Source organism: Anguilla anguilla, chromosome 16 (genome assembly GCF_013347855.1).
Source record: "Anguilla anguilla isolate fAngAng1 chromosome 16, fAngAng1.pri, whole genome shotgun sequence".
Taxonomy (NCBI): domain Eukaryota; kingdom Metazoa; phylum Chordata; class Actinopteri; order Anguilliformes; family Anguillidae; genus Anguilla; species Anguilla anguilla.
Window position 1 is genome coordinate 948,195 of NC_049216.1, and position 15,324 is coordinate 963,518.

Here is a 15,324-nt window from a genome sequence, read left to right on the forward strand (position 1 = left end):
TCAGAGTGCAGTGTCGCTCTGATCCAGGGTCACAGTGCAGTGTCGCTCTGACCCAGGGTCACAGTGCAGCGTCGCTCTGACCCAGGGTCACAGTGCAGCGTCGCTCTGATCCAGGGTCACAGTGCAGTGTCGCTCTGACCCAGGGTCACAGTGCAGTGTCGCTCTGATCCAGGGTCACAGTGCAGTGCGCTCTGATCCAGGGTCACAGTGCAGTGCGCTCTGATCCAGGGTCACAGTGCAGCGTCGCTCTGATCCAGGGTCACAGTGCAGTGCGCTCTGATCCAGGGTCACAGCGCAGTGCGCTCTGATCCAGGGTCACAGTGCAGTGTCGCTCTGATCCAGGGTCACAGTGCAGTGTCGCTCTGATCCAGGGTCACAGTGCAGTGCGCTCTGATCCAGGGTCACAGTGCAGTGTCGCTCTGATCCAGGGTCACAGTGCAGTGCGCTCTGATCCAGGGTCACAGTGCAGTGCGCTCTGATCCAGGGTCACAGTGCAGTGCGCTCTGATCCAGGGTCACAGTGCAGTGCGCTCTGATCCAGGGTCACAGTGCAGTGCACTCACCTGACTCACAGTGCATGAGCGACAGTGCCAAACCTGCTGAAGAACTTCAGCCCACCAGTGCCTCTTAACTGAACCAATGAAAATTCAAAATATAAATGCTAATTACATACCATACATATTACATCCATGACAAACCACTCAGAAGAAAAATCAAAAACTATAAAAACATAATAGTGTAAAATCATAAAAATAGTATTATCTGACTTAATCCAAATGGTGGGAGTGTTTGGGGGGAACAAGATGAACTCTGAAGGGGGGGGGGGGGCTTAGTCTGCACAGCATGCAAAAGTGCAGATACTTGTATGAACAAAATGTAACAGACCCAATACAGTGTACAGGTCCATACCAGAACTTCTGGTTTTTGAGCTAAGCTAGCAAGTGGAAAAGACGGGTTCCATTACAGCTGCTGGAATTTACAGAAATACCGTCGGGGGAAGATAGCAGTAACACTGGAGTGCAAAAGAGGAAGACAGTAGGGTGACTGCACGTGAGACTCCAGAACCGACATCTTGAAATACTGAAGGTAACAAAGTGCAGTCTGGGAAATGAAGTCCATTTGTATGACATTCTGGGTGGGCTCATTTGAATTCATCTTCATGGACTACAGTGACTGTTGTGGGAATGAGAAAGAAAGCATCTCACTGGCACACAGACGCTGCGTACGCAGCCTATGAACAGCAGCGGTAAGCTAGAAAAATTGCCCCTATGGCACACCGGTCCGTTCTGGCCTACTCCGAGCGCTGGTCTTGACCACCATGGGAAGTTTTTTCCACCGCTAGGGAGTGCAAGTACAGACAAGACTGCAAAAGTCTGCACTTTTTTGTACGTCGCTTTGGATAAAAGCGTCTGCCAAATGAATGAATGAATGTAACAAGACATCAGTGCAGAGTCGCGGACCCTGCCGAGGACGAGCAGGAGGACTGCAGCTCCCAGAATCCCCCTCACCGTGACCTGCAGTGTCGGGGGGGGCGGTCGGCGCGGCGAAGACGATGCTGGCGAGCTGCCCAGCGGGGGCGGGGGCGTGGGGCTGGCCGTTGAGGATGCGGACCTGGTGGATGGGCCCCGAGGCGGCGGTCAGCTGGGTGGCCAGCATCAGCGGCTGCTGGAGCGCCGGGGGGGCGGACACCATGGGCGGGGGCGCCGGGGCGATGGCCACAGTCGGGGTGACGAGTTTGGGCCGGACCTGTGTGGTGCGGATCAAGGGGGAAGTCACCGACGATGGCAGTGAGGGAGGTGCAGTGAGCTGTCAATCACCGTCTTTACAACCAATCAAAGAGTTTTTCTCTCAAGAGCGAAACACAAATGATTGGTTCAAATCAGTGAGTGACTGAGGGTATATGTTGCTTCGCCCATATTTGGTTTTGTGACACCTCCCTTCACTGGGGCCATTGCTAAGGGCTCTGCACTGTCATGCACAACTGGGGTTCCCACACCAGCCCCCCCTCCAGCAGGGGTTCCCACAATAGCCCCCCCTCCAGCAGGGGTTCCCACACCAGCCCCCCCTCCAGCAGGGGTTCCCACACCAGCCCCCCCTCCAGCAGGGGTTCCCAAATCTGCCCCCCTAATTCCAATAACAACTGCAAGCTCTGAACTGCAATAAGCTGTCTAGAGCCCTTAATGAGACACTTCTCACAGAAGATTTACGCTCTTAAAGTGATTCCTGTGGGTCACTGCAGAAAAGACCTGAAAGCTGATCTCAATTTTAGTCCCAAAGCAGCAGATTCTCACCAGGTTCCAGGTTCTCTGCTGGTTCTAAGTGCTATGTCAGTCCCTGCTGGTTCTAAGTGCTGTGTCAGTACCTGAAGGCCCCAACATGCTCCTGAACTCAACCAAACTTGTTGATCTGTTGTTGCAACCCCTCAGAAACAGTAGACACGTCCGATTCCTGCGAGGCCTATTCTTTTTCCACACTGCAGACCACCACCAATGACCACTGCCCGTGTCATCGGAGGACAACGACGTCAGCATGCTCTCGGTTTGTGCATCCGCAGGTACCTGGCCTGACCAGGATTGGCCGCTCGAGAGCAATGAGACCCAGGAAGCAAGCCGGCGTGCCCCGTATTAGTCCCCGGCAAGGCGGGGCCCATTGCTGTCTGGCCAATGAGGACCTCCGGCCACAGCCAGCAGGGCTTACGCTAATACCCTCGCTAAATGCCAAAATGTCATTAAAAGGTGCGGTTTAACTACCATTCTCACAAAGCCAGTCATTTACATGCTTGCCCGCTTTACGGTTTTAAGCTCGTTTTATAAATACGTAATTATCTGGAGTCAACAGCAACTTTACCTTTTTGAAAATTTTAGCTTTATTCAGACAAGGAGAAAGCAGAAACGGCATCGGATAGAGAAGGGATCACAGCCCAAAGGTGCCACAGTGGCTGCCCCATGGACTGTGCTAAACGACTCGCCTACAGACATCTTTTTGGGAGAGGCTTTTTGTCTTCTGAGAGAGTCCACTCAAGCACAGTTCGCACAGTAAATAAGCTCAAAAACTGATGCCTGATGAAGCGTTCTTTTACACAAAGTTTATCATGAGTAGTTTAACAACATTTGGGGCATAGCTATGTTCTCCTGCCTCATCAAACACTATAGGGGACCCGGTGCTGTTGTCATGGCAAGGGGAAGTACTAAATCCAGAGGTGCCAATGAATTATTTTTTTCCCTCTGAGAAATGGTATCACAATTATAATAATATGAGAATAATTTTCTCATATCGCTGAACATAAACATCATCTAATAAACTATAAAGTTACAGTAGGCCAAACGTTCACATACACTAAGGCAATTTTTCCAATTAGGGCATCTACTTTATTTCCAAAAGAGGTCATTTCAAAATAATAGCTAAGAGACAGATTTATTTCAGCTTTTATGTACTATATCAGATTTTCAGTGGGTCAAAAGTTTACATCCACTTTGTTTGTATTTGGTGGCATTGCCTTTTAATTGTTTAACTTGATTCAAACTCTAGGGGTAGCCTTTCGCAAGCTTCTCACGATACTTTTTGCCCATGACAGAACTGGTGTAACTCAGTCAGGTTTGTGAGCCTCCTTGCTCGGACATGCTTCAGTTCAGTCCACAAATTTTCTATAAGATTCAGGTCATGGCTTTGTGATGACCACTCCAATACTTTCACTTTGTTGTCTTCAAGCCATTTTATTACAACTTTGGAGGTATTCTTAGGATCATTGTCCTGCTGGAAGACCCAGTTGCAACCAAGCTGTAACTTTCTAGCTGATGTCCTGAGGCATTGCATCAGTATTTCTAAATAATCATCTTTCCTCAAGGTGCCATCTATTTTCTGAAATGCACCAGTCCCTTCTCCAGCAAAACACACCCACAACATGATGCTGCCACCTCCATGCTTCACAGTTCGGATGGTGTTCTTCAGATTAAAAGCCTCACCATTTTTCCTCCACACACAGCGCTGATCATTATGGCCAAACAGTTTCATTTTTGTTTCATCTGACCAGAGAACACTCCTCCAGAGAACACAATGACTGACTTGACTCCAAAAGGCTAGGTCTTTGTCCTGGTGATCACCTGCAAGCTTCATTCTGTATCCTACCTGCTAACATACAGAGCAAACTACAGTACCCTACCTGCTAACACACTGAGCTAATTACAGTACCCTACCTGCTAACACACTGAGCTAATTACAGTACCCTACCTGCTAACACACTGAGCTAATTACAGTACCCTACCTGCTAACACACTGAGCTAATTACAGTACCCTACCTGCTAACACACTGAGCTAATTACAGTACCCTACCTGCTAACACACTGAGCTAATTACAGTACCCTACCTGCTAACACACTGAGCTAATTACAGCACCCTACCTGCTAACACACTGAGCTAATTACAGTACCCTACCTGCTAACACACTGAGCTAATTACAGTACCCTACCTGCTAACACACTGAGCTAATTACAGTACCCTACCTGCTAATACACTGAGCTAAATACAGTACCCTACCTGCTAATACACTGAGCTAATTACAGTACTCTACCTGCTAACACACTGAGCTAATTACAGTATTCTACCTGCTAACACACTGAGCTAATTACAGTACCCTACCTGCTAACACACTGAGCTAATTACAGTATCCTACCTGCTAACACACTGAGCTAATTACAGTACCCTACCTGCTAACACACTGAGCTAATTACAGTACCCTACCTGCTAACACTGAGCTAATTACAGTACCCTACCTGCTAACACAGAGCTAATTACAGTACTCTACCTGCTAACACACTGAGCTAATTACAGTACCCTACAACATCCAATATGCTACTACACTTAGGCATCAAAATACAAGTCCTTTATTTACCTTTTCAGAATTAAAAAAACTCAATTTAGTCTTGATAACTGATTCTTCACTGAAAATGTACATATATAGTGTACAATGGGATACACTGTACGCACAAAAATAAGTTTCCAAAGGATGCCATTTAAGTGACTTTTCACTAAATGACATGAGCCAATCTGTAATATCAGCAATATATGCAAGCTAAAGTATTTCAGGCAGTACTCACCATGACGGCATTCCTAGAGACTACTCGCACAGCTTCTGCTCCCTGATTGGCCAGCTTGCCGGATGTCTGAAGGTTGAGTGGGGCATTCTGTGAGTCAGTGTTCATGATAGTGGGCTTGGCCATGCTGCTGATAGTGGTGACCATGGCGACGGTGGGTCGCTGCGTCACCACAGAGGCAGGTATGGCAGGCGTGGCAGCTTTTAGCAACAGAGGTAGAGTCTTAGTGGTGAGTACTGAGGTGACAGTCACTGTCTTCTGTACAGAGAGAGAGAGAGAGAGAGAGAGAGAGAGAGCGTTTGAAACAGAGGGACAGAGAGAGCATGTGTGAGACACAGACAGAGACAGAGACAGAGACAGAGACAGAGACAGAGACAGAGACAGAGAGAGAGAGAGAGAGAGAGAGAGAGAGAGAGAGAGAGAGAGAGAGAGAGAGAGAGAGAGAGAGAGAGAGAGAGAGAGAGAGAGAGAGAGAGAGAGAGAGAGAGAGAGAGAGAGAGAGAGAGAGAGAGAGAGAAATAGATTGCAGGCTGGGCTAACTGTAAACAAGCCACAAAACTGATGCTTGATGAAGTTTTGTAATACAAAAAGTTTATTATGAGTAATAAATGTAATAATACACTCGTGGGACTGCTGGACTACAGAGCCAAAACAACAAAAATGTGTCACTGAGCAGCCTGATCTCCTCATTGGGTTTTCATACGTTCACACAGACTGCACTGACTGCACACACTGACTGCGCACACAGACTGCACTGACTGCGCACACAGACTGCGCACACTGACTCTGCAGACTGCACTGACTGCACACACTGACTGCGCACACAGACTGCAATGACTGCACACACTGACTGCGCACACAGACTCTGCAGACTGCACTGACTGCATACACTGACTGCGCACAGACTGCACTGACTGCGCACACAGACTGTGCACACTGACTCTGCAGACTGCACACACTGACTGCGCACACAGACTGTACTGACTGCACACACTGACTGCGCATACAGACAGCACTGACTTCACTGATTACACCTATAGATGGCGCACACAGACTGCACTGACTGCGCATACAGACTGCGCGCAGACTAAACTGACTGCAGGCTCGGCCCTACCTGCTGAGTGATCAGGCTCTGTGGCAGGTGAGCGAGCGGGATCTGCGCAGACACCTTTCCGTCCGGCTGTAGCGGCTGCACAGCCGGCACAGGGGGCCGGAGGTCCAGCTGCTCCTGCTTCAACAGCAGATCCTTCCTCAGCTGCTCCACCACCTTCTTCTGTAGGACAAACCGTCACACAGGCCATAAGCTTGTGTTCAGTTAGACACACACAGTCACACAGGCCATAAGCTTGTGTTCAGTTAGACACACACAGTCACACAGGCCATAAGCTTGTGTTCAGTTAGACACACAAACTGTCACACAGGCCATAAGCTTGTGTTCAGTTAGACACACACAGTCACATAGGCCATAAGCTTGTTCAGTTAGACACACACAGTCACACAGGCCATGAGCTTGTGTTCAGTCTTCTGTAGGACACACAGTCACACACTACATAGCCAAAAGCATGTGGATACGGCATACCATGAATTAGTGGTTTTGGCTACTACAGCCACACCAATTGCTAATGGGTTTATAAAGTCAAGCATAAAGCCATGCAATCTCCATAGACCAACATTGGCAGTAGAATGGGTCGTACTGAAGAGGTCAGAGGTCGCTGTCATAGTTTGCCACCTTTCCAACAAGTTGGTTCCTGAAATTTCTGCCATGCTAGAGCTGCCCCGGTCAGCTGCACGTGCTGTTACTGTGATGTGGAAATGTCTAGGAGCAACAGCAGCTCAGCCGCGAAGCAGCAGCATTTTTACATAGCATTTACATTGAATCTATGTATACAGCTGGATATATACTGAAGCAATGCAGGTTAAGTACCTTGTGTGTCCCACCCAGGAATTGAACCTGTGACCTTCAGGTGTTACACGACCAGTTCCTTACCCATTATACCACACTGCCACCCTGGGTGTCTATTTGAGTAGTCTATTATTATCTGACTGAGTATTTGAGTATTTCTCAGGTCCATGCATTTGACAGAGCGTGCACAATGCTGTCTGCCAGGGCTAAACCGTGTGGATCTCTGCTGAAGACACGACAAGTGTTTTGGACAATCTGTTCAGGCTTCCTCAGTCGCGCAAACTGCCGTTGGGAGCGACAGAGCAGTTCCACCAGCACCAGTATCGAATGCAGCAACACTAACGGGCTTCCCAGTATAGAGAGGGCAGCATTCAATCACCCCTTAAAAAACGCACAGCTTACATTTAGAAATTAAATTGGTTCCTATAGTAGCTTTAAAAAATCAACTTGCTTGTTGCTGAAAAGAAACGATACAGCACGAGCAGTTCCGGTTAAACATTTGTGGGTCCTCTTTATCCAACAAAAACAAGACTTTTTTTCTGTATTGAGGGATGTTTCTTTTTTTTTTTTACACTTTCAGAAAGAAGTGGTATAAACACCAAGCAATCTGTTACAATAATACACAAGCAGATTAGCCAGGCTTAAAACAAAATTAAACAACTAGAAGAACACTGACTGCACAGACTGCACACACTGAGTGCACTGACTGCACACACTGACTGCACAGACTGCACACACTGAGTGCACTGACTGCACACACTGACTGCACAGACTGCACACACTGAGTGCACTGACTGCACATACAGATTGCACTGACTGCACACAGACTGCACTGACTGCAAATACAGACTGCACTGACTGCACACGCGGACTGTGGACACAGACTGCGCAGACAGACTTAGATTAGTTTATATTCATAATTAATTCATAGTTTATATTCATAATGGCAGCCGTGGAGACCTTCAAGTTCCTGGGAACTACAATCCCCCAGGACCTGAAGTGGGAGACCAACATCGTCTCCATCACAAAAAAGGCCCAGCAGAGGATGTGCTTCCTGCGCCAGCTGAGGAACTTCAACCTGCCTCAGGAACTGTTGGTGCAGTTTTACGCAGCTGTGATTGAGTCTGTCCTCTCCACCACCATAACAGTGTGGTTTGGCACTGCCACAAAACAGGACACACACCGGCTGCAGCGCACCATCAGGTCTGCAGAAAGGATTATTGGACTAAACCTGCACTCACTCCAGGATCTCTACACCACCAGAGCCAGGAAGCGGGCGGGGAAGGTCATTGCCGACCCCTTGCACCCTGGCCACCACATCTTTGAGCTCCTCCCCTCCGGGGGGCGCTACGGAGCACTGCACACGAGAACCAACAGACACAGGAACAGCTTCTTCCCACACACCATCACTCTCATGAACAATTAACCCAGCCATGTGACCTGCCACTGCATGTCCTCAGTACAATACCTGCCAATCAAAAATAGTCGTACACACCCACAGCCATGTTCATTGTGCAATAATTTATTCATACACTCCTTGTATTTATTACATACTTATTAAATGCATATGCACAACACGCTTTACTGCTGTGCATGATAGCACTACTGTTTACTGTAGGTAAAACCGACTCTTGCTTTTGTTTGTCAGTGTTGTTGCTGACACTGTTAAATGCAAGTACGGTGTGAGTTACTGTGAACCGGAGTCAAATTCCTGTATGTGTAAAAAGCATGTTTGGCCAATAAACCAGATTCTGATTCTGATAATTTAGGAAGAAATAAAGTGCCACAAATGCAACTGTCTAGGCAAAAAAATAAAAAATGAAATTTGCTCTTGTTTAGTTTGCAATTAAATACTGAGAGATTGCAACTATACAGCAGGTTAAACTATATATGTCCTGGATCAAAAACTCCTTGACCACAAGTGCGTCAAATCTAAGGGTGGATACGCAGAAATACTAAAGATCTATGAATAAAAAAAGTAAGCAGTGTACCCAGTGTCTCCAAATCTATCCAAAATGTCTAAATTATGCATTGCTGTAAATCACAACATAATCATGTGTTTCACTACAAATCAACTGTTTTGAAACTCACTGTTGCATCATTTTCAAGTGGGAATTACAAATTACTCCATCGGTAACACAAGGTCATTATTTTCACTGATTCGGTCAAATAACCCCTCAGTGAACAGAGCGGCAATCACTGAACTCCCAGTGGCTGCAGTGCTGCGCACCCGTTCCGTCGAGAGAGACTCGGGGGACCAAGCTCTTCCAACGCCGAAGCCGCTCCAACACTACGGAAACGCTGTCAGGCTGAGGCACAGGAAGCAGGACCACAGGAGCACACTTCCACAGCAGAGCAACCCCAGCCTGCCGGCTCCAGCGCACCGGCAGCCACACACTCCCCCCCCCCCCCCGAAGGGCACAGGCGGGGCCCCTCCGCCTAGCTTTCCCACCAGGACTACAGCGGGGCCTGCTGGAGAAGTCTCCAGGTACGGCCTAACACGGGAAAGGAGCGGCGCTGAGCTTCTGCGTACCGCTAAATCCTGTCCTGGACCCAGACGGATCTGAACACGCTCTCCCCCGTACCGTCCGGAAACAGCACTGCTGGGTCTCGCAGAGTCTCAGACTGCATGCCTGGAAGTGAGACCTCTCTTACACACCTTCCTGGGTCTCAACGTTCTTGTCCTTTTAACATAGCAGGTCATATACCCCTGCCCTACACAGACCTTTTAACATAGCAGGTCATATACCCCTGCCCTACAGAGACCTTTTAACATAGCAGGTCATATACCCCTGCCCTACAGAGACCTTTTAACATAGCAGGTCATATACCCCTGCCCTACAGAGACCTTTTAACATAGCAGGTCATATACCCCTGCCCTACACAGACCTTTTAACATAGCAGGTCATATACCCCTGCCCTACAGAGACCTTTTAACACAGCAGGTCATATACCCCTGCCCTACAGGGGCATTTTAACACAGCAGGTCATATACCCCTGCCCTACAGAGACCTTTTAACATAGCAGGTCATATACCCCTGCCCTACACAGACCTTTTAACATAGCAGGTCATATACCCCTGCCCTACAGGGACCTTTTAACACAGCAGGTCATATGCCCGTGCCCTACAGGGACCTTTTAACATAGCAGGTCATATACCCCTGCCCTACACAGACCTTTTAACATAGCAGGTCATATACCCCTGCCCTACAGGGACCTTTTAACATAGCAGGTCATATACCCCTGCCCTACAGGGACCTTTTAACATAGCAGGTCATATACCCCTGCCCTACAGAGACCTTTTAACATAGCAGGTCATATACCCCTGCCCTACAGAGACCTTTTAACATAGCAGGTCATATACCCCTGCCCTACAGGGACCTTTTAACATAGCAGGTCATATACCCCTGCCCTACAGGGACCTTTTAACATAGCAGGTCATATACCCCTGCCCTACAGAGACCTTTTAACATAGCAGGTCATATACCCCTGCCCTACAGGGACCTTTTAACATAGCAGGTCATATACCCCTGCCCTACAGAGACCTTTTAACATAGCAGGTCAAATATCCCTGGCAGTGACTGAGTATTAATATATTATCAAAGTATGTGGACTCTGTGTGTGTGTGTGTGTGTGTGTGTGTGTGTGTGTGTGTGAGAGAGAGAGAGAGAGAGAGAGAGTTACAGATACTACAATTAGATAAAGCTATTGTTTGTTTCAATTCATGTTCATGTTCTAATGTATTTCTCTACTTCTATATGTACGCTTCACTTTAACTCATGTATCTCGAGTCATGCCAATAAAGCTTTGAATTTGAATTTGAGAGGGAGAAAGAGAAAGACAATTACTCTCCCCACTGTGATAGGACTACAATTGATTCCTTCAGCAAGAGCCATCTAGCCATGGCAGGATTCCATTTATCACACATTGTTCTGTTTCTACAAGTGTGGACAAGATGTCATAGAAATGGAGGGAAATCAAATGAAAATCTCATATTCCAGCTGAGCACAGAGGGATGCGCTCAATCAGCTATGTGTGTGCAGAGACAACAAGCCAGAACAGGGAAAAACAGATTCACGGAGAGAGCTGTTAGTTGTTGCTGTTACTAGTTAGATATAGCAATTGTTTGGTTCAATTTATGTTTATTATCATACCAATATAACATTTGAAATTGAAGTGAAAATTATTCCAGAGGAACAGTGAGATGGCCATAGAGAAATGGGAAAGTGTCCTCAGATTGAACATGAGACGGGACATTACATGAGTCCACAACACAATCCTCTGTCTGGCCTTAGGATGCTTTCCTTTTGTAGCTCTAAGTGCACAGAACAAAAATAAATAAATAAGAAAAATATATAAAAAATCACATGCCACACCTCTTAGGAACCACTGAAGAAAAGAACAAACACAAAAATCTACAAAGAGAGAGATGGAGAGAGAGCAAGAGAAAAAAAAAATACGAGAGATAGATGGAGAGAGAGCAAGAGAGAGAGGGAGAGATGGAGTTTGAGAGAGAGCGAGAGAGAAAGAGAGTGAGAGTGAGAGACAGATGGAGAGATGCAGTGACAGTAAGGCAGGCATTTAGCTGGGGAGCACTGCTGCAAATGGAGCGTAGGTTTAATGCCGGTAAAATCCTTCTCCAGGTCTACCCTCCCAGCCTAATCACATCCACAGGAGAGCCAACCCAAATAATGGCAGAGAGGAGATGAGGGGCATCCCGGCTTTGCTGGGGAGATTCCCCTACGGGACAGCCTAACACACAGGCCCTACGGGACAGCTTAACACACAGGCCCTACAGGACAGCCCAACACACAGGCCCTACAGGACAGCCTAACACACAGGCCCTACAGGTCAGCCTAACACACAGGCCCTACGGGACAGCCTAACACACAGGCCCTACGGGACAGCTTAACACACAGGCCCTACAGGACAGCCCAACACACAGGCCCTACAGGACAGCCTAACACACAGGCCCTACAGGTCAGCCTAACACACAGGCCCTACGGGACAGCCTAACACACATGGCCCTACGGGACAGCCTAACACACAGGCCCTACAGGACAGCCTAACACACAGGCCCTACAGGACACCCTAACACACAGGCCCTACAGGACACCCTAACACACAGGCCCTACGGGACAGCCTAACACACAGACCCTACAGGACAGCCTAACACACAGGCCCTACAGGACACCCTAACACACAGGCCCTACGGGACAGCCTAACACACAGACCCTACAGGACAGCCTAACACACAGGCCCTACGGGACAGCTTAACACACAGGCCCTACAGGACAGCCTAACACACAGGCCCTACAGACAGCCTAACACATATGGCCCTACGGAACAGCCTAACACACAGGCCCTACAGGACAGCCTAACACACAGGCCCTACGGGACAGCTTAACACACAGGCCCTACAGACAGCCTAACACACAAGCCCTACGGGACAGCCTAACACACAGGCCCTACAGGACAGCCTAACACACAGGCCCTACGGGACAGCCTAACACACAGGCCCTACAGGACAGCCTAACACACAGGCCCTACGGGACAGCCTAACACACAGGCCCTACAGGACAGCCTAACACACAGGCCCTACAGGTCAGCCTAACACACAGGCCCTACGGGACAGCCTAACACACATGGCCCTACAGGACAGCCTAACACACAGGCCCTACAGGACAGCCTAACACACAGGCCCTACAGGACACCCTAACACACAGGCCCTACAGGACACCCTAACACACAGGCCCTACGGGACAGCCTAACACACAGACCCTACAGGACAGCCTAACACACAGGCCCTACAGGACACCCTAACACACAGGCCCTACGGGACAGCCTAACACACAGACCCTACAGGACAGCCTAACACACAGGCCCTACAGGACAGCCTAACACACAGGCCCTACAGGACAGCCTAACACACAGGCCCTACGGGACAGCCTAACACACATGGCCCTACAGGACAGCCTAACACACAGGCCCTACAGGACAGCCTAACACACAGGCCCTACGGGACAGCTTAACACACAGGCCCTACAGGACAGCCCAACACACAGGCCCTACAGGACAGCCTAACACACAGGCCCTACAGGTCAGCCTAACACACAGGCCCTACGGGACAGCCTAACACACAGGCCCTACGGGACAGCTTAACACACAGGCCCTACAGGACAGCCCAACACACAGGCCCTACAGGACAGCCTAACACACAGGCCCTACAGGTCAGCCTAACACACAGGCCCTACGGGACAGCCTAACACACATGGCCCTACGGGACAGCCTAACACACAGGCCCTACAGGACAGCCTAACACACAGGCCCTACAGGACACCCTAACACACAGGCCCTACAGGACACCCTAACACACAGGCCCTACGGGACAGCCTAACACACAGACCCTACAGGACAGCCTAACACACAGGCCCTACAGGACACCCTAACACACAGGCCCTACGGGACAGCCTAACACACAGACCCTACAGGACAGCCTAACACACAGGCCCTACGGGACAGCTTAACACACAGGCCCTACAGGACAGCCTAACACACAGGCCCTACAGACAGCCTAACACATATGGCCCTACGGAACAGCCTAACACACAGGCCCTACAGGACAGCCTAACACACAGGCCCTACGGGACAGCTTAACACACAGGCCCTACAGACAGCCTAACACACAAGCCCTACGGGACAGCCTAACACACAGGCCCTACAGGACAGCCTAACACACAGGCCCTACGGGACAGCTTAACACACAGGCCCTACAGGACAGCCTAACACACAGGCCCTACGGGACAGCCTAACACACAGGCCCTACAGGACAGCCTAACACACAGGCCCTACAGGTCAGCCTAACACACAGGCCCTACGGGACAGCCTAACACACATGGCCCTACAGGACAGCCTAACACACAGGCCCTACAGGACAGCCTAACACACAGGCCCTACAGGACACCCTAACACACAGGCCCTACAGGACACCCTAACACACAGGCCCTACGGGACAGCCTAACACACAGACCCTACAGGACAGCCTAACACACAGGCCCTACAGGACACCCTAACACACAGGCCCTACGGGACAGCCTAACACACAGACCCTACAGGACAGCCTAACACACAGGCCCTACAGGACAGCCTAACACACAGGCCCTACAGGACAGCCTAACACACAGGCCCTACGGGACAGCCTAACACACATGGCCCTACAGGACAGCCTAACACACAGGCCCTACAGGACAGCCTAACACACCCTACGAGACAGCCTAACACACAGGCCCTACAGGACAGCCTAACACACAGGCCCTACAGGACAGCCTAACACACATGGCCCTATGGGACAGCCTAACACACATGGCCCTATGGGACAGCCTAACACACAGGCCCTACAGGACAGCCTAACACACAGGCCCTACAGGACAGCCTAACACACAGGCCCTACAGGACAGCCTGACACACAGGCCCTACGGGACAGCCTAACACACAGGCCCTACAGGACAGCCTAACACACAGGCCCTACAGACAGCCTAACACACAGGCCCTACAGGACAGCCTAACACACAGGCCCTACAGGACAGCCTAACACACAGACCCTACAGGACAGCCTAACACACAGACCCTACAGACAGCCTAACACAGAGGCCCTACGGGACAGCCTAACACACAGGCCCTATGGGACAGCCTAACACACAGACCCTACAGGACAGCCTAACACACAGACCCTACAGACAGCCTAACACAGAGGCCCTACGGGACAGCCTAACACACAGGCCCTATGGGACAGCCTAACACACAGGCCCTACAGGACAGCCTAACACACAGGCCCTACAGACAGCCTAACACACTGTGTGTGTTCCCTTGCCCGCCAGTGTGCAAGATACTCTATACAGAGTAATATTTCTGGAACCTAGGGCTTCTTTTGAATGCTTAATCTAAGGGATTGAGAGAGGTTCTTTCTGCCCCACAACAAATTCATTAGTAATCACAGAGACCACTTTGATCATATATTGATCGCAAACCTGAATGGGAGGGGTGAGTGCCTGAAGACCATTTCAACTTAGCGTGAGGTTAAACTGAAAAATTCATTACCATTTTTAAGCTGTTATTATGAATGCTGCTGTCAGAATTAGGCCTATATTTTGTACAAAAAAAAAAAAGAATTGAAGAATTCACAAAGATAATAGGCACTTGTGCGACTGAACTGAGTGCAAATTTCAAAGCCAGCCATCATGACCCAACAAAGATAAACCAACTGCTTCTGTTTTGGGTAGCCTTGCTGGAAAGTTTCTTTTTTTTTTCAATATAGAGCACAATGCTGTTTTAA

At 49.2% G+C, this 15,324-nt stretch overlaps 1 protein-coding gene across 1 annotated transcript in view; it reads right to left on the reverse strand.

The window, feature by feature from the left end:
- Positions 1-15,324, reverse strand: part of LOC118215526 (PHD finger protein 21A-like) — a 59,471-nt gene that overhangs the window by 20,495 nt on the left and 23,652 nt on the right. The window contains exons 7-10 of the mRNA XM_035396417.1: positions 6,204-6,362; positions 5,093-5,347; positions 1,508-1,745; positions 1,205-1,230 (exon numbers count right to left, since the gene is read on the reverse strand). Coding sequence (XP_035252308.1) covers positions 1,205-1,230; positions 1,508-1,745; positions 5,093-5,347; positions 6,204-6,362 — 678 coding nt within the window. The remainder of the gene's footprint in view (positions 1-1,204; positions 1,231-1,507; positions 1,746-5,092; positions 5,348-6,203; positions 6,363-15,324) is intronic.